The following is a 20,999-nucleotide window of genomic DNA, read 5'->3' as shown; positions in this document are numbered from 1 at the left end:
CTTACCACTAAGAAGGATCCAAGTTGGATAACGCTCATCAAAACTTTCTTGATGGGAGTAGAGATAGAAAACAAACAAGAGAGACATAAAATGGAACAGGTGAGTCAAAGATACACCTTACTAGATGGGGATCTGTATAGGAGAAGTTTCAGCGGACCAATGTTAAAATGCATAGGGTCGCAGTAGGTTCAAGAGGTTTTGGCCGAGGTACACGAAGGTGATTGTGGAAGTCACTCAGCTGGGCGGACAACCACACACAGATTGATATCGCAGGGGTATTTTTGGCCACATATGAAGAGAGATGTCACATAATATGCCAAGAGATGTGAAAAATGCCAGAGATTTACACCGCTGATACATTCACCAACTGAGTCGTTACATAGTGTGTTCAGCCCGTGGCCATTCGCCATGTGGGCAATGGATATAGTTGGACATCTGCCCATGGCGAGCGGTAAAATGAGGTTTATGTTAGCTGCAACCGACTATTTTACTAAGTGGGTTGAAGGAGTGGCACTACAAAAACTCAAGGAAGAAAATGTGAACAAGCTTATGTGGGAGAATATCATTTGTAGGTTTGGATTGCCACATACGATCATCGCGGATAATGGAACGCAATTTACTGGGGGGAAGGTCCGAAAGTTCCTTCAGGCGTTCAAAGTAAAGCAAGGGTTCTCAGCCCCTTACAATCCGGAAGGAAATGGACAAGCAGAGTCATCAAATAAAATCATAATGGATAATCTCAAGAGAAAGCTGGAGGAGCGGAAGGGAGCATGGGCTGACTAATTGAATCACGTACTATGGGCTTATCGCATAACACCGCGAACCTCCACAAATAAATCACCATTCTCAATGGCATATGGAGTAGAGGCCCTGATACCAGTGGAAATGATAAAGAAAACGACAAGAACCAGAGCTGTGGAATCGAGAAAAAAATGAGAGGATCTTGACCATTGAGTTGAATTTCATAGAGGAAAAAAGAGAAATAGCGCGCATACGACTGGAGGAGTATCATCGGAGGTTGCAGAGACAATATGATAAGCGGGTGAAGCCGCGAACTTTCAAAGTGGGGGATTTGGTGTTGCGACGGGTTACACCAGCCACCAAGAAGGAGAATGAAGGCAAACTGGGTCCCAACTGGGAGGGACCATATGTAGTGATGGAGAAGGGTACTTCTGGGACTTACAGGCTACAGACTTCAGCAGGGGGAAAGATAGATAAACCATGGAACATAAGAATGCTGAATTTTTTTCATAACGGAAGCCTTGTTTAGTTTTTCAATTGAGAGAAAAGATACTTGCTTTTAAATAGAGATATGTGAGACGAGGAATGATATCTTGTACTGTGATTATTATATCCTTGAAATAAAGAACACACTTCTTCCAATGGTAGCATGTGTATGGAATAAGGAAATATGATCGCGGACAATGTGTCCAACTCAACTTGGGTGTAAATTGAGTTGCCCCCACTAGGCTTCACAGCCAACCAAAGACAGGGGGAAGAGCCCTTCGCGGAATAGGGGTCCAAATCAACTTGGGGGGAAATCGTGTTGCCCCCGTCAGGCTTCACAGCGACAATAAATTGCAATGGGATGAAATAATCGAGGGCTAATACCTCATTAATTGTGAAACATGTCCTGGGCATAAGTTCAACCTTCTGTAATGGGAAGTAAGAAGCGTTATGACCGCTACACGAACAATGAAGGGGTGATCTCATACTATGAGCCTAAAGGAGGTGAAGTGAAAATGGAAGACAAACTACATTTGGTTAAGGACCTGCTGGGCATACCCAGAAAACCAGGCATAGAATATAAATATACAAATTCAAAAGTGTAATGTTAGAGTGGTGAACTTCAGAAGAACAAAAGTACATTTTTCAATGATTCACTACTGCCCTTCAACCCCCTCCTTCTGGGAAGAAACTTCAGCCACTTCCACCGTGGTGTTAGGATCATCATCCACCTCAATTGGGGAGGTGACCGCGCTGGAAGTACCTAGGGGTAGCAGCGCCTCAGGAACAACGAGAGATGGCGAGGAAATTTGAGTATCAGGGACTTGGATTGGAGGCGGAATGGGAAGTAGACGACCGGCCGCAGTAAACTCTTCAAGTTGGTTCTTTAGTTCGTGGGCAATCTTCTTCTCAGCTAGGATTACGAAATCATGCTGCGTGATCCTTCCTGCCTTGTCCACGGTATACCGAAAGTAGCGAAGTTTATCCATCTCCCTTTGACTCTCCATTTTGGAGGTGGCTCCCACTACATAGTCACGGTGCTTATCCTCAGCTTGCTGGAGAGCTTTTTGGGCCTTCATAACAATGATTTGAAGATCATCTTGGTCCTTCTCCAGCTTGTCATGCTTGGTTTTCCACCCATCAGGGCCGTTAATCTCCTATTTCGCGACCTCTAGTGATTCCAGGGTGTTGGTCAGTCTGCGTACCACATAGCCGATATCCAGACTCAACTAAGAAAAATACTTGTTAGAAAGGGTTATAAGGAAAAGAACAGAAAAGGGGAAAGTAAAACACACCTTTTCCTAGCCGGTGTAGATGGATGCTCTGTGAGAGGCGAATGAGCCTGAGTCGCCGTATGCTTGGTCTCTGGGAATATGAGAGCTGAAGAACAAAGACGCCGCGATTGCGGGGTTATCAAGGGCCGAATCGCGGATATTTATATCGCGATCTCTGGCCTTAAATTGGGGGTGCCATATTTCCACGGCGCCAGAGGAATGAGGGCCAGACGAATGGGAATCCTTCCCAGGGCAGCGAGATGGAGCCAAGGGCCGCGTCGAGTCAGTTGGTGGTTCAGAGGGGGTCGGAGGCGCGGTCTTGACCTTTTTTGCTGGGGGGCTCTTGGCCGCAACATCAGTGGGCTCATCATCTTTTGAGTCACTTCCCTAGAGTTTGAGTTTGCTGGAGGACATGTTAGTGGCAGGAACAAGAGAAGAAGGGTGCGCAAAATCGTCTTCCCAATCCGCTAAAGTAGAATATGAAGAGGGGGCGGTATCTGTAGGGGGAGTGTGGGATTGAGCGGTAGCTCGTTGGGTGGCGGCTTGCGAGTGGGAGATCTTGGTAGTATATCCGAAAGACCGGTGAGCTTTACGTTTTCTTTTGGGAAGTGGAGAAGATTTGGGTTTTCGTTCTTTTGGGGGCTGCAAATGGTAAATGAGACCTTGGTACTTACCTATGTCTTTTAGAGAGGGGTCAAGCAAAAGAGGGTTGCCTTTTTCGGGGTCTATGCCGAGAACCTCACACTGGTTACTCCCTAGATCACGGAGCCCTTGGAAAATTTCAGAGGAGATGCCGGCGTAGAATTGAGATCGCGAATCTGGTTTCCAGCCTGGGTCACAGAAAGAAGACATATTAAAATCAAAGTTATACGGAAGCACTGCGGATCAAAGGGTTTTACTTACCACTTGTAAGGAAATTGAGGTGCCTTAGAGAAACTTCTGAAGGGAGGTCCGCTGAAATAAAACTTCTAGACACATACAATGGATAGTGGTGCCACACCTTGTCAGAAGTTATAATGCGGAGAACAAAATCCTTCTTCTGCAAATGTGTATAGAAGGATAGATACCCTACACTTCCAAATTTGGTGCTATTTTTCACATAGTAATGAGCGATTATGTCACAGAGTTGGATTTTAGGAGTGTGGGATTCGTTGTAATGGTTAGCGGCATACATAACCCGCCAGAAGTTACCTATGCCTTGACAAGGCGGAATATTGAAATGGTTGCATACCTCGATATCGAGAAGAGTTAAGGGAAAACGTAAACCGGCTGCTATCTGGCCAACAGTCGCGACAAGGCATCCGGGCTGCGGTTTTACCAAGTGTGGAAAATAGGTGATGCCAGTCACGTGCTCTAATAACCCGTCATTTGGGATGACATAGGCAATTTTAACTGCTTCTAGATTAGGGCGGCGGTAATATGATGGTGGGGGAGGTAGATGGTACTGCGGCCGGGTTGGCAGAGCCAGAGGCCGGAGATTTCGACCTGTCCACGATGGAGTGGCTAGATCTAGAAGTAGAGGCCCCAGATCCATCGGATCTGGTGGCGGAGGTATCCACCGAATCTGATCTCGACATGCTACAATTGACACTAAGATGGATCACGTGAAGCAATGGGGGAGAATACAAGCTATGAAAGAAGGAAAGAGTGCGGAACAGTACCGAAAATTGAGTATAGCAAATAAATGAGGGGAAGAGAGAAGGCGAAGAACAAACCTGAGGTGCACAGTAGCCAATGCGACGGAGTGATTGAAAAAGAGACGCGAGCGGTGATAGAACGATCTAAGAGATTAAGGAACGGTAGAGAAGAAGTTGAAGGAGTTTAGGAAGATGAAAAGTGAAGAATGGAAATGTGAACAAAAAATGAGGGGTTTTGGGTTTTGGGGAAAGTGAAGGGTTTGAGCGGGATTTAAAGAGACAGGGGTAAAAAGGGAATTGTAAAGAAAGGGACCAGGGGAAATGTGATGCGTGAGGTCTCAAAAATAAAAAAGTCGGGTTCAGATGCGCGTGTGCCATTCCCACGTGTTGATAACAATGGAACATGTGTCATGCAACAGGTGGAACAACTTAAAATATCAGAGAAAAAGTTGAATCGTGCACGTTGTTGTAAAGATGAGATTGTGGTTGAAAATTTGTCGTTGTCGGTTACATCTTCTATTGGTTGCTTCATGTCAGAGTGGATTTTGGATTTGGGTTGCTCCTACCATATGTGTCATAATAGGGATTGGTTTGCTAACTTTCAGGAGTTAGATGGTGATATTTTGTTAGGCAATGGCCATGTATGCAAAATTGGTGGAGTTGGAACAATTCGGTTGAAGTTAGAAGATGGAACAATTAGAAATTTGGTTGATGTCAGGTATATTCCTAATTTGAAAAATAATCTCATCTCATTGGGTGTTTTAGAGTCTTGTGGGTTGAAAATTATTTTATCTAACGGAACTCTAAAGGTTGTTACCGATGCACGTGTAGTAATGAGAGGCACACGACGAGAGAGCTTGTACTTCCTAAATAGAAGTGTAGTTGGGGCAGGTGGAGATCATTCTCCTTGTTGTTCGGTTGTTGGAAATGGCACTAGGAGGAAAAGTCGTGGCTTTGGAAGAAATAGAAGATTGTTTCATTTAGCCATTTTGATTCGGATGTGGAAAAAATATCGAAAGAGGTGGAGATTGATACCACTCATTGTTATGAGAAATTGGTTGGGTATGCAGCTAGTGAAAGAAAAGAAGTCACTGTTGTCGTTAAAAATACTCAAGTCCATGAGTATACTGTAGCTGTGAAGCCACTTGTTGTTGTTGGAAACCATACGAGATTTCGGGGTATTGGAATATATCCAAATCCTAGAGATGGAATTAAAACATCTTATGATCTGAGAGATGGTATTGGAACTTCTCTAGTTGAAATGGAAGTGGAGATGATATTTGGTACTTTTTGACCCCTTTGTGTTGAAGTTTGTTGGTGATCCCTTGAGGAACTCACACCCTTCAGGGCATTTATATAGGCATGATTGTTGATTGACCCCTTTTTTGGGGGTATGGAAGAACTACGAAGGCTTGATCCCTTTACCGGGTACATAGGTAACCACTTCGTGGTGTAGTCATTGTTGGGTCCTTAGGGACATTGATGGTTGGATTGGTTGGTTCTCTCTTTGATGTTTGTTGGTTGTTTAGGTGTAGTGCTTTGGTCGGTTTGGTTTGGTGTAATGGATTGGTTGGTTCGATTTTGAGAAATTTTCGCCGAGGTGGAGAATTGTTGGGATGGGCCTAATGTGCCTTGATATTTTGGCAACCATTTGCCGAAATGAACCCACCGAAATTTAAGCTACACTTTAAATCAAAGTAAGGGTTTAGAAGAGAGAAGAGGGAGACAAAATTGGTGGTTAGGGTTTGGGATTTGGTGCCTCTCAAGAAAGCTTTGGAAGAAGAAAGACTTGAGTCTTCTCTTCATTTGTTTATGCCCAAACTTTTTGGTAATTGTCTACACCATTCAAAGTTGTAGAGTTGAGACAACATTGTTGTGAGGAGAGAAAAATAAAGATTTGTAAGTTTCTTCTTGGGAAACTTCGGGGATTCTTTGGAATCAATGTGAGAGCTTATTGTACTCTTTTGAATATTCTCTCTATTAGAAATTTCTTTATTTGGTTGTGGATTAGGGGCAAGCTAAACCACGTAAATCTTTGTCTCTCTTTTCTTGGTTATTTGTTTGAATTGGTGATTAATTTATATTATTTACTACATTGTTTAGGAATTATTTAGTTGATTTGATACATCCTAGTTGTGGATTGTTGCTTCTACCGCGTTTGATAAAGGTTGTTCGCTTCCGTTACATTGGGTTGGTGTGCTCCATAGTTTTGGAGGCACAACACTGATCACAAGTGTTGGAACCACTATCAGGTGCACATTCATCAATGAGGCTGATGTTTCCATGTGCCCCATGCATTGCACTTTACAATATACAAACTACTACAACAATATATATCTTGTCGTTTTTTCTTCCTTTCCAGCTTTATCAGTAGCACCGAAGGTTCTGCTTTCTCCCATCACATTCCTACTTAATATATTAAATAATAAGTTAAGAGTTAAGACCTTTGACACAATTGCGACCTTCTTCAATTGGGATATTTTCTTCTTCAACCCTTCTAATGTGTTCTTAATCGCCAAATTTTCCAATTTATATGCAAGAGGAGGTTTGGGTGGATCAACCCAATCGAATGATAGATTTAAACTGGGGCACAAGTTTGAAGAAGAAGATAGAGTTGGGGTAGATTGTTTTTGTTTTTTGATAAACAGAGTTGAGCCGATTTGATAAGAAGGATGTGGATCGAGTTTGTTGGACTCATCTCACGTGAAGAGCACGTGAGGGATGAAGTGTTTTATTTGCTTATGCATTTCTTATTTTCTTATTTTTGGAATAATAGAAAAAAAAACACGTAGGCAAAAAATAACACAGATCAGCAATCCTGTGCCTGAAATGGGTCGAATAGATAAAGTGGAATTTCATTGCAAGTTTAAGGTGGTTTTCGCTCTAAAAAAAACGTATATAGGGTAAAGTGGAATATTTTAGCAAGTTCATAGGCTTAAGTAGCAGTAGTTGGGATGAGGGTCCTTTGTGATTTATAAATTTGCAGAGTCTCTGACAAATGGTGATGGACTAACTACTGAGTAAGAGCATCTTTAGGAGAGACACTATTCTAGCATAAAATACTAAATTTTCAATAATTTGGTGTTTTTTCATCTTTAGGAGAGACACTTTTTGATAAAAACACCAAAAACACACCAAAGCAAACACCAAATCGGCCAAAATTTGGTGTTTGCTTTGGTGCTGTATCAAATCTCTCTCGCGGTTTTGGAAAAACCGCGCGGTGTTTCGAACACCGCATGGGCTTGGGCTAGAGTGTGGGCTTGAATGACACGGTTTTGCGAAAATCATGTGGTTTTTACAACACCGCGTGCTCTAAATGAAGAGAGCCACACAGGAAACACGGGGTTAAAAGATGATAGCACGCAGTGTGCGACACACCGCGCGGTTTCTGGAAAACCGCGTGGACTTGAGCTTCTGTGGTGGGCGTCTATGGTGCGGTTTTGCACACACACCCCGCGATTTCTGGAAAACTGCGTGGACTTGGGCTTCTGTGGTGGGCGTCTATGGCGCGGTTTTGCGAAAGCAGCGTGGACTATATGGCGTGGTTTATCCAAAACTGCGGCATTTGATGTCAATTTTTTGATATCGCTCCTGAAGGTTGTTGGTGTAAGTTTGGTTTGATATTTGGTTTGGTTAAAAAATTTGGTGTTTTTTGCGTATCACTCCCAAAGATGCTCTAAGAAACCAAGCCAAGCTGAAGATAATCAATTTGCTTCTTGCCAGAAAGATTGGCATCAACAGCTCAAGCAGCATCAGTTGGGCTAAGGGTTTAGGATTTCCATGTTTAGTGTACTCACCAACTTGAAGCCCTACCCTAAATTAGGTTTATGAATTCTCAATTCAAAAATGAATTCTGACAGTGGTGAACTCCTCTCCTAGCCGGGGGTAACACTAACTAATCTTTGAAGAAATTCTCATCCAATCCTACAATCAATATGGGGGGACACTAACTAATCATTGAAGAAATAGAATTTCTTCAAGGATTAGTTAGTGTCCCCCCCCTTAGTGTTACCCCCTCCCCTCTCCTAAATGAGCAATTAGGATTCCCCCCTACTAGATAGGCAATTAGGGTCTCCCTCCAAGTACACACAAAAAAACACGCAATTAGGGTCTCCCCCCCTCCCCCATACATAATAAAAAAACTCAAGTTGACTTTTTTTGTGTGACATCACCAGTCTTGGTTCCTCAATGAGTAACAGAGTAAGATTGACCTCGGTATCCCACTATAAGTTTCTTCCTCACAGAAATTCTAACAGAATCTGACAATTAACCAACATGTAGAATTCACTGTCACTGTGATAAAATCCTCCAAGGAGTATGGACAGCAATCAGCAACATATAGAAATATAACTATAGAGATGCTGTTTAATAAGCAAGCTATAACTTGAACAAAAAAAGAGATGCAGGTAAACTGAAAAACACCTATGAAGATGCAACGGTTTGTGGAAGAAGGCAAAGAGCACATTGCACATACAAAGAGACTCAAAAACAACGGTAACAATGAATGGGAAAATGAACCAACACACTGAGAGCCTGAATCCCGATTTCCACATTACATAAAATGAACATCCAAAACAAGCTCTACACGTTGAATTTACTGTCAATTTGATAAAAGTCTCTTGTGTATCAGACATTGCATTGAACTAATGACTAGAGAGTAGGGACTAGAAAAGCATTACTCTAACAACATACGTCCCATATTTACCTTGCATACTTTAAGGAAACAAATTTCCTCCACTCCAGAATGTCCAACAAAAATAACAACTGCTGCATATACATTTGACGCAAGTCAATCAAGATTTTTCCCAATAAGCAAGACGTACATCTAAGAGATGAGCTGGCATACACCTTTGAGCTGGAAAGGATCATCGCCGATGTAAACATAATGGCTGTGTTTGGTTCAACGAATTTTGATTCTCGAGAAAATCCAGAACCTAATTTGCCAGAATCCATTTTTGAAGAATGTGTTTTCTAGTTGTTTGGTTCACAATTTTAAAAACTGGTCCACTGGATCAAACCCCACCTAAAACCTGATAACTCTATACACGAGTTACTTTCTAGTTCCTCTCGGCCGACAACGGCGGAATAACTTCAGCAAATCTCGGCCGACAGACAAAAGGAAAGCAACTTCTCTCTCATTTATTTCCGCTCGTAAAAACGAAACATCAGCTGATTTCTTGGTAGACTTTTGTTTCCTCATTTTCTTCTGAACTAAATTTATGTTTTTGTTTAACTGTTTTGAACTTAAGACATTGACAGGTGGACCACCACGAAAGCTTCCAAATCAAACAGAACCATCCGAGAACATTGCAACTGTTTTATATATTGGTCGAATACCTCATGGATTCTATGAGACCGAGATGCGAGGTATAGCTATGTTAATTTTATTTGGGGTGGTGGAAAACTTGCTTACAAGCCGATGTAAAAGATTTGTATTTTAAATGTGAATCTCTTGCAGAATTTTTTAAACAATTTGGTGATATTAAGAACTTGAGAATTGCCCGTGGTAAGAAGGTTAGTGTTTTTTTTTAAGCTCCCAAATGTGATTGTATTGATGTTGTAATACAACTTTATTGGTGCTTATGTTTAGATATATAGTTCAATTGATATTAACTTTTTCTAGTGGTTATTATGTGTCGTGATTCAGTGTTAGCAATTTTGTGTTAACTGGTTACTTCGTTTGACACGATGTACATATGTAGTTCATGTTTTATAGTTTATTGAGTAAAACTTTAACGAACAGTCCCAAAGTGGATGGATTTGGTCAGGGAGATGCAGAAATAGTACTTCAGTGTTCCATATATCTTCAGCAGTATCTTGTGTGTGAGGCATATGAAAGGCTTGATAGCAGTGATTGAAATATTTAATAGATCATTGTATTTGAGTCGTACTTCTTCTGTCTATGGTGGTGTAGCTGTGTTAAGGAACTGTAGTATTGTACTGCTAACATTACTTTGCAAGCGAACATTTCTCTTCCTCTTGATTTTTAACTTCTAATTTTTCATTTGGTGTTTTTCAGACAGGAAAGTCTAAGCATTTTGGCTTCATCGAGTTTATGTCTCCTGAGGTTGTACTTGTGCTTATTTGAAGTATTGCTTTAAAATGCTCAATCATATTTCCAGGCATTCTTTATCTGATTACTACTGGTTGGCAAGTGCAGGTGGCAAAGATTGTTGTTGATTGTATGCATATCTATTTATTATTTGAGCACATGGTGCAAGTTCATCTTATTCCCCCAGAGCGAGTTCATCCGAAATTGTGAGCCATTCATGTTAATATTGTTCCACAAATTTCTCTTGTTAAATCCAAATTCAGTTATGTTCTTTGAAAGAGACTACTTATGATACATATATTTCTAGATGGAAGGGTGTTAATCGTATAAGACCCCATTAAACTGGACTGAAATTGCAAGAAAGAGGCATAACAAGGTATCACAGTCATGAATGATTTACCTACTTTGGCATTTAGTTAAACAAAGTACTGCAAAGAAAGCAATACGGAAATTTACATCAATTATAATTGTTTTGATATATTTCTCTGGCTTCATATACAATTAGGAAAGAACCGTGGAAGAACACAGGAAGTTGGTGGAGGGAGTCTTAAAACGAGACAAGAAGCGGCGTCACAAGATTGTGGCTGCTGGTTTTGATTATGTTCCACCAGAAATTGTAAGGGCATAACCTTTTCCTGTTTCCATTATTTCCCCGTCATCTAAAAGTCTTGCTAACGTTTTGACTCATTTGATCTTTACGTTTTCACTTAGTTTGCTCAAGCTTGCCGGTGAGAATTAGTAGAGTATTGGCTAGTCTCATTGTTGATGTCTTGCAGATGAGAGAGCAAAATAATGAACCTAATAGTTTAAACTTTGAACTTCATTCTTTGACTCTTCCCTGTTTTTTTCACCTGAATAATCATTTCTGTATTTAAGAGTTCGTGACCTTAGCCTGTGAGTTGTTTTTCGTTGATTTACTTGAATAGTTCTGCAGTCTAAGTCAGCACATTTATTTTATTGGTGTTTATCGTAGTCCCTGTCTGCTGCTCAAGTTCATAGTTTAAGCTTTGAAGTATAATCCACTTTGCCCCAGCTTACTGTTGGGTGAATGAGACTGGAACTATTTTGTATTGTCTAATACTATAATGTAGGGAGTTACAGACCGAAATTTAGTCTTTTACCTGTATAAAAGAGAACGGGAGGCAAGATGCATAGAAGATTGACATGACACTAATAAACTATAGCAAGGCCCAAAATGTCAATACATCAGACCACTGATTTTCCAATACACATTACTGATATTTCCCGATATATTGTGGTTGTGGATACTTTTTATGTCAAGCTTATACCCTATCATGGGCGGCGTTCCTGCGTCTATGTCATAAGAGGCAGTTGCTGCATCAGCAGTGGGGCTAATTTTTATCTCAAGTCTAGACCCTATTAAGTACTGCAATTTTCCTATGTTAATTGTCACTTTGACAGTATTAAATTTAAATTCGTTGAAATGTGAGTTCTTCCTCTGCTGAGCCGTTGGGTTTATCTGAAGACTGATCTCACTCCTAAAGAGTTCTCTTTACTCCAGCAAAGTACACAAGTATCATCATCAACAACTCGATACTCTTTGAGCTCGTCTGTACTTTTTGATGCTAGAGCAAGAGTGAATAGATCAGTAAAGAAAAACTTTTGTACTTCTAATTAGAAGGCTTGGTTTCTGATAACTGATATATTCATGACAGACGAACCATGTGGCTTAAGTTCATATATAAGCTCTCAGATGATGTATTGCCTTGCAATTGTTTGGAGTTTCTCTCCAATTTGGGGGGGAGAGAATCCAAATAGACAAACTCAGAATCTCTATTTTTGCTTTTTATCTGACTCTCTTGATGGTATCATTTTAATCTTAGCAACTGGAATGTCTTGTTTTACAGGTTGGTAGCATTCAACGTACTCCAAATAAGATCAAGTTTGATGAAGATTAGGGATTTCAAGTGACCATCACAATCGCAAATGGAATGAACTCTTCATGTTTTTCAAATGTCTAGAATTTTGAAGCATCGGAAAACAGATATAGCTATCCATTCTTACCATTTCAGTAAACTAACCACGCTCTTCTAGTTTAAGTCAGGGTTTGGCTCGCTTTTTACTTGAAGCTTGTTCGTGGCTTCATGTTGTAATATGGATAGCCTTAACTTAGTGAAATTTTATTATTGTTAATAGAGAAGAAAGTTGAGAGAGAAGAGAGTTCGGCTTAGTTAGTCTCGGCTGGCTACGTGTCCAACCTGTTACGGACTCACGGCTTACAAAAACTCTAACAAACTTAAATAGAGTGATTACTAGGTAAGAGTGTAAAATTCGTTTAAAAATGGAGTCCAAGCTAAACATATCGAGCTCTAAGTCTCTATCTCGAATATTGGATCCATTCTTAAATTGTTCAAAATAAATATTATCGACGGACTACATGAATACTGCTTCCATCAGGAATTCAGGATATTCACATGGATATGCACTCTTTAGCGCCGTACATATCCCATTTATTTCACATGGATAAAATCTTAAGAACCGCAACGCAGCACAGTGTGTTTCACAGTATAAATATACAAAAACATATCAGATCCCAGTCACACAAAGACAACACTCTCCAGTCACCACAAACATGGGCATCAGAGTCAACCATCTCTTTTACTTCATTCTCTCTCTTCTCATCTCTTTTGCCATGATCGCTCAATCATCTGTAAGTAAACATCATTATTTTCATCAAAACACATTATAAATCACAACTCCATTTCTCTGATTTTCTTTAATTGTGCAGGATGATTGTGTGTACACAACATACATAAGAACAGGTTCAATCTGGAAAGCTGGAACAGATTCCATAATCAGCTTATCACTCTCAGATTCATCTGGAAATTCGATTAATATTACAAATATCGAGACATGGGGTGGACTAATGGGTCCAGATTACAACTACTTCGAAAGAGGTAACTTAGATATATTCAGTGGACGTGGTAAATGCTTAGATGCACCAGTATGCGCCCTGAACCTCACATCTGATGGATCGGGTGCTCATCATGGGTGGTACGTTAACTATGTTGAAGTTACATCAACGGGTGCCCATATACCATGTGCCCAACAATTATTCACTGTGGAGCAATGGCTTGGTACTGATGTTTCGCCTTATGAACTCACTGCTATCAGAAATGCCTGCCCCGTACCCGAGCCCGCACCACCCAAACCCGAGTTTATTTAGGTTGTTGAGCTTTTCCATTATCCAACATGCAAGATTATGTCGAGAAGCTGTTATGTTTTATTTCTTCAGTGAATAATCTACAATAGTATGCAGTTTTGTTACTACAAATTAATCTATTTGTCATTATTATTGAAACGGGTACCAGTTTACTAACTATTTTTGTAGTTAATAAGTAGTGAATGTCAGTTTCGGTTACGGGTCAAGTGCAATTACACCACCCGAAGTGGAAGCTTTAAGGCCGTGGAATGGTTGTTTCTGAACTGGTCAAACACATTGAATGATGGTATGAAACGTGTTCGATCTGTTCGTCACTTTGTCCTCGTCCATGGATCTTGGTTCGTTGTTGATGTTCACTTTAATAAATAAATAAATAAATATATATATATATATATATATCAACGGCTATGGCCAATAATTATGTATTTGGTTTGCCGACATGCTTTTTGAACATTTGTAATTTTGTATTACAATTTGAATGGAGCATTTCAACGTTTAGCAAGACTTCGTTGGTTTTACTCCACCTGTCTATCAGTCTATGCTAAAAGTCTCCAAGAATTAAGGGTGTGCTTATTTTTACCATGCGGTCCACGTCATATTTTTGAAGTGCCATTTTAGATGAATGACGAGCATTAAAGAGGAGCTAAACCTCGAAATAGTTTGGTGTTCCAATTGAGATTTTTGGGACTCAGATTTTTTAGACTCAAATTTTATTCAATTTCTTGATCATCAGATTGAGTTTATCCAATGGTTTAAATTAGAGATGAAAAACCATTATTGCTTTCGAGATAATGTCATGTAGGACTTTTTTTTTAACTTCTCTTTCATTGTCATCACTTCTATTATTCTGTGAAAAGTAAACCATTCGTCTCCATTTCACACTGTTTCAATCATGGGTGTAGGTATCGGACGCCACCAAATTTCTCGGGAAAAAAATTCAAATTCAGGGCCGAAGTTGAACTTGACTACGCAGTTTGGTTGATTGGGAATTGAAACTGTTGGATGGTAGCATCTACCAAATAAATCCTTGAAAGCAACACCTTGGCAAACTCCATTATTGAAAAAAGATATCTCGCTTCTTGCAAAGCGATAAAATCTTCATAAGTATATGGAGCGAGAAACAGCTCCATTCTTTTTAACGACTTCAAATTGGCGAAATAAGCTCTGAATTAACATAACTCCCCATCTAATCTAGGAGGCAAGAGTATTGAAAATTCTTGAGCCTTCCTAGTCTCCCATAGAGAAAATATTGCACGTGTCTTTTTATTTCAGAGTGCTAAAATGGCTCAAACTAGGGGTGTTCACGGTCTGGTTCGGTCCGGTTCATGGTCAAATTACGAGCCGAATCGAGATGGTCGGTTTTCAACAATTAGAACCGAAACCGAACTGTGGTAGTTGAGAAACCGAATTTAAACAGAACCGATTTTACGGTTCGGTTCGGTTCGCCTTATCGGTTTGCACCTTTGTATTGAAACTTAACTTTGTCAAACCAACAGATCCAAAAATCAGGAAGGAAAGAGATCCAAATTTGAATTTTTATCAATTGTTTACAACTAAATAGATTTAAACTCCTAATTTTATCATTTAATTCACACAAAAAAAAAAAAAAAAAAAAGAATAAGAGATTAGATTAGGAAAACACAAAGGTAAGATAACCAATTTTGTAAGCTAGAATTGTAGATCTAGCTTTTTTTACTTGTTTTCATCTAAACCATTTTGTGATTCTTCTTTCTCAAGCGTGGAATGAGGAGGACGACCCATAGAAAATAGATAAAAAAAACAGAGAGAAGAAGATTGCTAGAGAGATTAGAGGTAGTTGGTTTAATTGTTTGTGAGAGAGTAGGGAAAAGAGATGATAATGAGAGAAAGTGGGAGAGAGATGGCGGCTGGAGAGATAAGATTGGAGTTGGTGAGAGTAGGTTTGGCTATTTTATAATCTTTTAAGATCAATGGTCACAATAAATTCCAAGATAGAATTCTAAGATCCAACCGTATGTTTTAGGTTAAGCATAAATTTTGGTTCGGTTCGGTTGGCACCGGTTAACCGAGGGATGAAATCGAAAACCGCACCGACCCCTACGGTTTTTATTTTTAGGAATCGAGAACCGAATCAGGTCTATAAAGAACCGACAAAACTGGCCAATTCGGTTCGGTCTAGTTTGGTTTCTCGGTTTCCGGTTTTTGCTAAACACCCCTAGCTCAAACCAAATCAATCTCCAATATCTTTCTACCTTAAGGAAGAAAATAGTAAAACTGGCTAGCTAAAATTGGTTTTTGTATTTGACCATTGTATGTAGGGCAGTTGGGCAGGGAATTGGGTCGGATTTGACTTGAATTCGACCTGACCCGAATCCGAATAGTTCGAGTCAATTTTTATATTCGTTTATTTATTAGGGTTGGGTTCGAATTTAGGTCTGCCGGGTTCAGATATAATTTTTGGGGTTTTTTTTTTTTTTTTTTATCCGATCGGATTCAGGTCGGATTTGGGTTGAAAATTTCGGTTTTATTCGGATTTGGATTTGGATTCAAACATAGCCATATCCGATCCAAACCCGACCCATTCCCTACCCTAATTGTATGTGACTAAGCTTCACAGATGGAGAGGGAGAGAGCAACTAACATAAATTGGTTTTATCCTTTTCCCCATTCTCTACTTCTACAGGCTTATTAGTTGACCGAAATACTCCAAGGTATGTTTCTTTTGTACGAACCTTGAGTACTAGGTGATGCACATCGGAACATGAACAAAAATGAAAATGTAAGAGAAATTTAAGTAATCTGATATAAGCAGTGTGAAGTGGAGAAGAATAAGAGACTGTTGGTTTTTACTCTTCACATAATAATAGAAGTAAACATGATGAAACAGAAGCAAAAGGAATAAAACTGGGTCCTATATAACGTCATCCTACAGAAAACAATAATGTTTTTTTATCTCTAATCTAAGCCATTGGATGAACTCAATCTAATGGTTAGGAAATTGAATAAAACTTGAGTAAAAAAAATATGAGTCCCAGGAACCGGACCCTAACATAAATTTGATTCAACCGACTTGAGTTTTTAAGTTGAGTCATGTGCAGAAATTCTGGGCTTGGGATCCAAAAAATCTGTAAGAATGAAGACATATACAGGATGATAAAATTGGAGGCCCATTTAGGAGCTGCGTTGGAGGTTGTGTTTTTTTAAAGGTTCGTCATATTTGAAGGTACATGCACGTATTCAGGTCCCATTGGTGATGCACTGATTGATGCCCTTAGGATAGGATTTTGACGTTGGAACACCACGATGTCTTTTGCAAACGGGATATAATGTACATAATACCCTCACACACTGTTGACGTGCTAAGAGCACCAACTAGTGACTTTTGAGGAGCAAACCCAAGGCTGGACCAGCTGCTCAGAGCACCAAACCAAGTCTCACCAATTGTGACTTGAGTATTGAACCAGGTCGTCAGTGCTCAGATATATTCGTTAGTGACCTCCACTCGTAATGTTTCCCCGTTTATGACGACTTACCAACATACCACCTACATAATTGGCTTGATCTTTGGTTATTTGAACTCACCTAAGAGCATTCCCAATGCAAGTCATTATTTTTCCCATCTTTTCACCTCCACGTAGGCAGTATTTTCTCTCGTTTCCACCGTTTTGGTGAAAAGCAAGGTGAAATTGCCCAATGCAAAGGTGAATATTAATATCGAACGGGATGTTAGATTCCGTTTGGACGTAAAAATCGAAAAAAGGCTCCGGACAGAATGAAACATGCCGTCTGAAAAAAAAAAACTCATTTTAAAAAAAAAAAACATACGAGACGAAATCCAACATCCTATCCGAAGTTCACAACTCAGCCACTATCTCAGTTGAAGGTTTCACCTTCGTTTTGACTTGAGAAAATAGTCACATTTGCATTGGGCAAAGGTTTTGAACCATTTGGAAGTGAATAAAGTCACAAACCCACCATAATGACTTGCATTGGAAATGCTCTAAGTGCGTAGGTTTTATCTCCCTCAAAAAGCAATCATTACCAAAACCTCCAAACTCAGTCCTAACTCAGTCCTATCAATTTCAGTGTAATCTCGTTTTTATCAATATAAATCTTAATGTTCATTCTAATTATTTGTGCCTGTTCTAGTAAATTATTTGCATTTATAAATTGCTAAAAGTGTTGCTTAGAAATTACAAGTTGCAACCCGGAAACCTGTGTATTTTCAATGCTAAAAAACTGATCATAGAACAAGTGGTTTTAATTTGGGAATTATAAGTTGAAAACACACTCGTGGGTGTGGACAACCAATAACGAGTACTCTGGCAGCGATGATCTAGTCGATCTACATACACTTTAACCTGATTTGAGCACGAAGTACTAACTAGTTGCCTAGCATGAAGGAAGAAATAGTATCTAAAACATGACAATATCACTCAGCTCCTTGGAGAGTTTGTAGATATTTTTATCGTTATTATGTTATTATCCGAAAAAAAAAAAAGAGTTTATGATTATTTAGTACTAAGTACTTTCACTTTCCCCTCCCCCCTAAATAGTACCTGTACTTTTTTTCTCGCCTATTAGTACTTTGAATTTTCAATTTGTTTCAATTTAGTATCTCAGCCTCTTTTCCGTCTCAATCTGCCTAATTTTGCTAACGGCAAGCTCACGTGTTTCTCTAATTAGCGAGGCTAAATAACCCAATTAGGTACATAGACACAAATTACAAACGCGTGGAAATGCAATGGACTCAATTAATTTGTGTCCACATAACTAATTGATTGGGTTATTTAGCCTCGCTAATTAGAGAAACCAAGCACATGACGTTAGCGAAATTAGACGGATTGAGACGGAAAAGGACTGAGGTACTAAATTGAAACAAATTAAGAGTTCGTGGTACTAATAAGCAAAAAAAAATAATACAAGTACCATTTAAAAAAAAATGAAACTACGTAGTACTAAATAGTTATAAACTCGAAAAAAGAACACTCAACTACTCTACGTGATCATATTTTCTAGAACGAATCTACAGTCATTTTGTGAGTGATAGTGAGAATATGGTAGATCTTTCCTAATGGATCTTTTTTTTTTTTTTTTTTTTTGCACCACGACTTGATCCCATGACCAAACTAGCCAATAGGCAACCTCACTACCAACCGATCAATGGGGTCGCGGTGTATGGTTGGTAACTATTCGGTACTAAGATTAGATTTGTTTTATGTCTTTAGTTTAAAAAGTAAATCTTGAAACATAATTAGTATATATGTTCGGGTACCCTATAATCCTATATAGGTTCTATTACATATTACTAGTTTTCGAACCCGTCCTACGAACGGGTACCATTTAATAATATTATTTTAGAATATAAATTAGAAGTCTTTCATCCTTTAAGATTAATTTGAACTGCTACACACGACAATGCACATTTACAATTTTTGCATACTTATGGCGCATTAATCCTGCTTATTGTCATAATCGTCTATCTATTAGTACTTTCAGACTTTTTTAGAGAGAGAGAGAGAGTGAGTGAGTTTGGATTATTTGTTCTCTTGAGTAAGTGTTGCAACCAATTTCACAATTTTTTATATTTTTATAATTCTCGACTACTTGGTTAGATGCTGAAGGCAAGCAATACACCTAAGTTGACTTCATTAGCTGAACCCGTTTGGGTTGCCTACGTACCCCCTTATCGAGGGATCAAGCTGCACCGTAGTTCTCTCCTCTCTCCACTCTTTTCTATCTCAGTCTTGGATTCTCCACCTCTCTAGACGTCATCTCCTCTGGTTGTCTCCCTATTCTCCTCTCGTTGTCTCCTCATTCCAGCTCCTCTGCTCTAGATATCTCCTCCTCTCTTCCTCCTCATCTTGGGGCATCATCTCCCTACTCCTCCTCCTCTCTGACCGTCGTCTTCTCCCTTCTCTGCTATAGATATCTCCTCCTCTTTTCTTCCTTATCTCGGGACATCATCTCCCTACTCCTCCTCCTCTCTGGCCGTCGTCTCCTCCCTTCTCTGCTATAGGTATCTCCTCCTCTCTTCTTCCTCATCTCGGGACATCATCTCCCTACTCCTCCTCCTCCCCTCTCTGGCTATCGTCTCCCTTCTCCTCTTCTCTAGATCTCCCCTCCTATTCCTCCACCTCTCTGACTGTCGTCTCATCTAGCCGTCGTCTCCTATGGCCGTCGTCTCCTCCCTTCTCTGCTATAGATATCTCCTCCTCTCTTCCTCCTCATTTCGGGACATCATCTCCCTACTCCTGTTCTTCTCTGGCCGTCGTCCCCATTATCCTTTTCTCTAGATCTCTCATCCTCTTTTTCCTCTCTCTGGCCGACGTCTCCATACTCCTCTTCTCTAGATCTCCCCTCCTCTTCCTCCTTCTCTCTGGCCGTCATCTCCACCTACTCTGGTTGTCTCCTCCCTCTTCCTCCCCTCAACCTCTCTCTTTTTCTCTATCTGGTGCCTCCTTCCTCCATTTCTTATTTCTCTTTCTTTTTCTCTTCTTAAGTTCCCTTCTCTTCACTTTTATATCTCCTTCTTAAGTTTACCTCATGGAGCCTAGCATGGTCTTGGGCCTATTCTCTGGGCCCAATACATACAATGGCCCATCTTATGAAAATGGTTGTTACATTTGCCCCCTCTCGGGTTCGGCGGTGATGACGACGGCGGACCCGAGAAGTCTCTGAACTTCATTGTCTCTCTCTCTGAACTCTAGATATCCACAGTATCTTGAGACTGTTTGCAGCCTTCTTCTCCTCAGGATGTTCATATCCATGTACTCAACTACTGGATCGTATGTCTATAAGGTACTCAGTCCCTCTTTCTGCTATTAGATCTTCTTATTGAATTCACTACCATTCCTCGAATTGTCTCTTTCCCGTGGCACTCTCTTCACCATCAATTATCATGTCCGTGAAGTGTCTCAATCCATCGGTTCTCATTCATATACCTCATTAATGTATCCACGAAGGGTCTCATCCCCTTCGCTTTCACTCTTCAACTCAATACAATGCCCACGATGTGTCTTAACCCAGCCAGCACCTTTCACATAGAACTCACTACCATGTCAGTGGAACGCCTTCCCCAACCACCAGCTCTCCTTCTCGGAATTCACTACCCTGTTCGCTAAGTGTCACACCTCAGCCGCCATCTCTCCTTCAGAGAACTCACCACTATGTCCATGGAATGTCTCAATCCCTATGACCATAAGCTCTCATTCACGATTCACTACTATGTTCGGCGGGTGACCTCACCTCGGAAAGCCACCATCTCTCCTTTCCAAAACTTCGCCCCGTCAGTGTCTCACCTCAGAGTATCTCCCCACTACCATAAGCTCTCCTTCACAGAACTCACTACTATGTCCGCGGAGTGTCTCACCTCAGCCGCCATGCATCTCTCCTTCAGAAAACTCTCCACTATGTCCGCGGAGTGTTTCAGCCCCGCCATAAGCTCTCAATTACAGTACTCACTACTATGTCCGCAGAGTGACTCACCTCAGCCACCATCTCTCCTTCAGAAAACTCGCCACTATGTCCCAAGGGAGTGTCTCCAAATTCCACCATAAGCTCTCAATCACAGAACTTCACTACTATGTCATCGGATTGTCTATGTCCTCGGCCGCCATGCATCTCTCGCCGAAACTTCGCCACTA

The 20,999-nt window shown here is 40.3% G+C and overlaps 1 protein-coding gene across 1 annotated transcript; it reads left to right on the top strand.

Moving 5' to 3' along the window:
* The first annotated feature begins 12,700 nt into the window (after positions 1-12,700).
* LOC147502200 (PLAT domain-containing protein 1-like) lies at positions 12,701-13,512 on the top strand. Its single transcript, XM_086607129.1, has 2 exons — positions 12,701-12,861; positions 12,940-13,512. The coding sequence occupies exons 1-2, from the start codon at positions 12,784-12,786 to the stop codon at positions 13,375-13,377; spliced, it is 516 nt and encodes a 171-aa protein (XP_086463255.1). The 5' UTR covers positions 12,701-12,783; the 3' UTR covers positions 13,378-13,512.
* Positions 13,513-20,999: the final 7,487 nt, after the last annotated feature.

The sequence above is a fragment of the Coptis chinensis genome, chromosome 4 (genome assembly GCF_015680905.1).
Source record: "Coptis chinensis isolate HL-2020 chromosome 4, ASM1568090v1, whole genome shotgun sequence".
Lineage (NCBI taxonomy): Eukaryota > Viridiplantae > Streptophyta > Magnoliopsida > Ranunculales > Ranunculaceae > Coptis > Coptis chinensis.
This window is presented reverse-complemented; position numbering and strand designations above follow the sequence as displayed.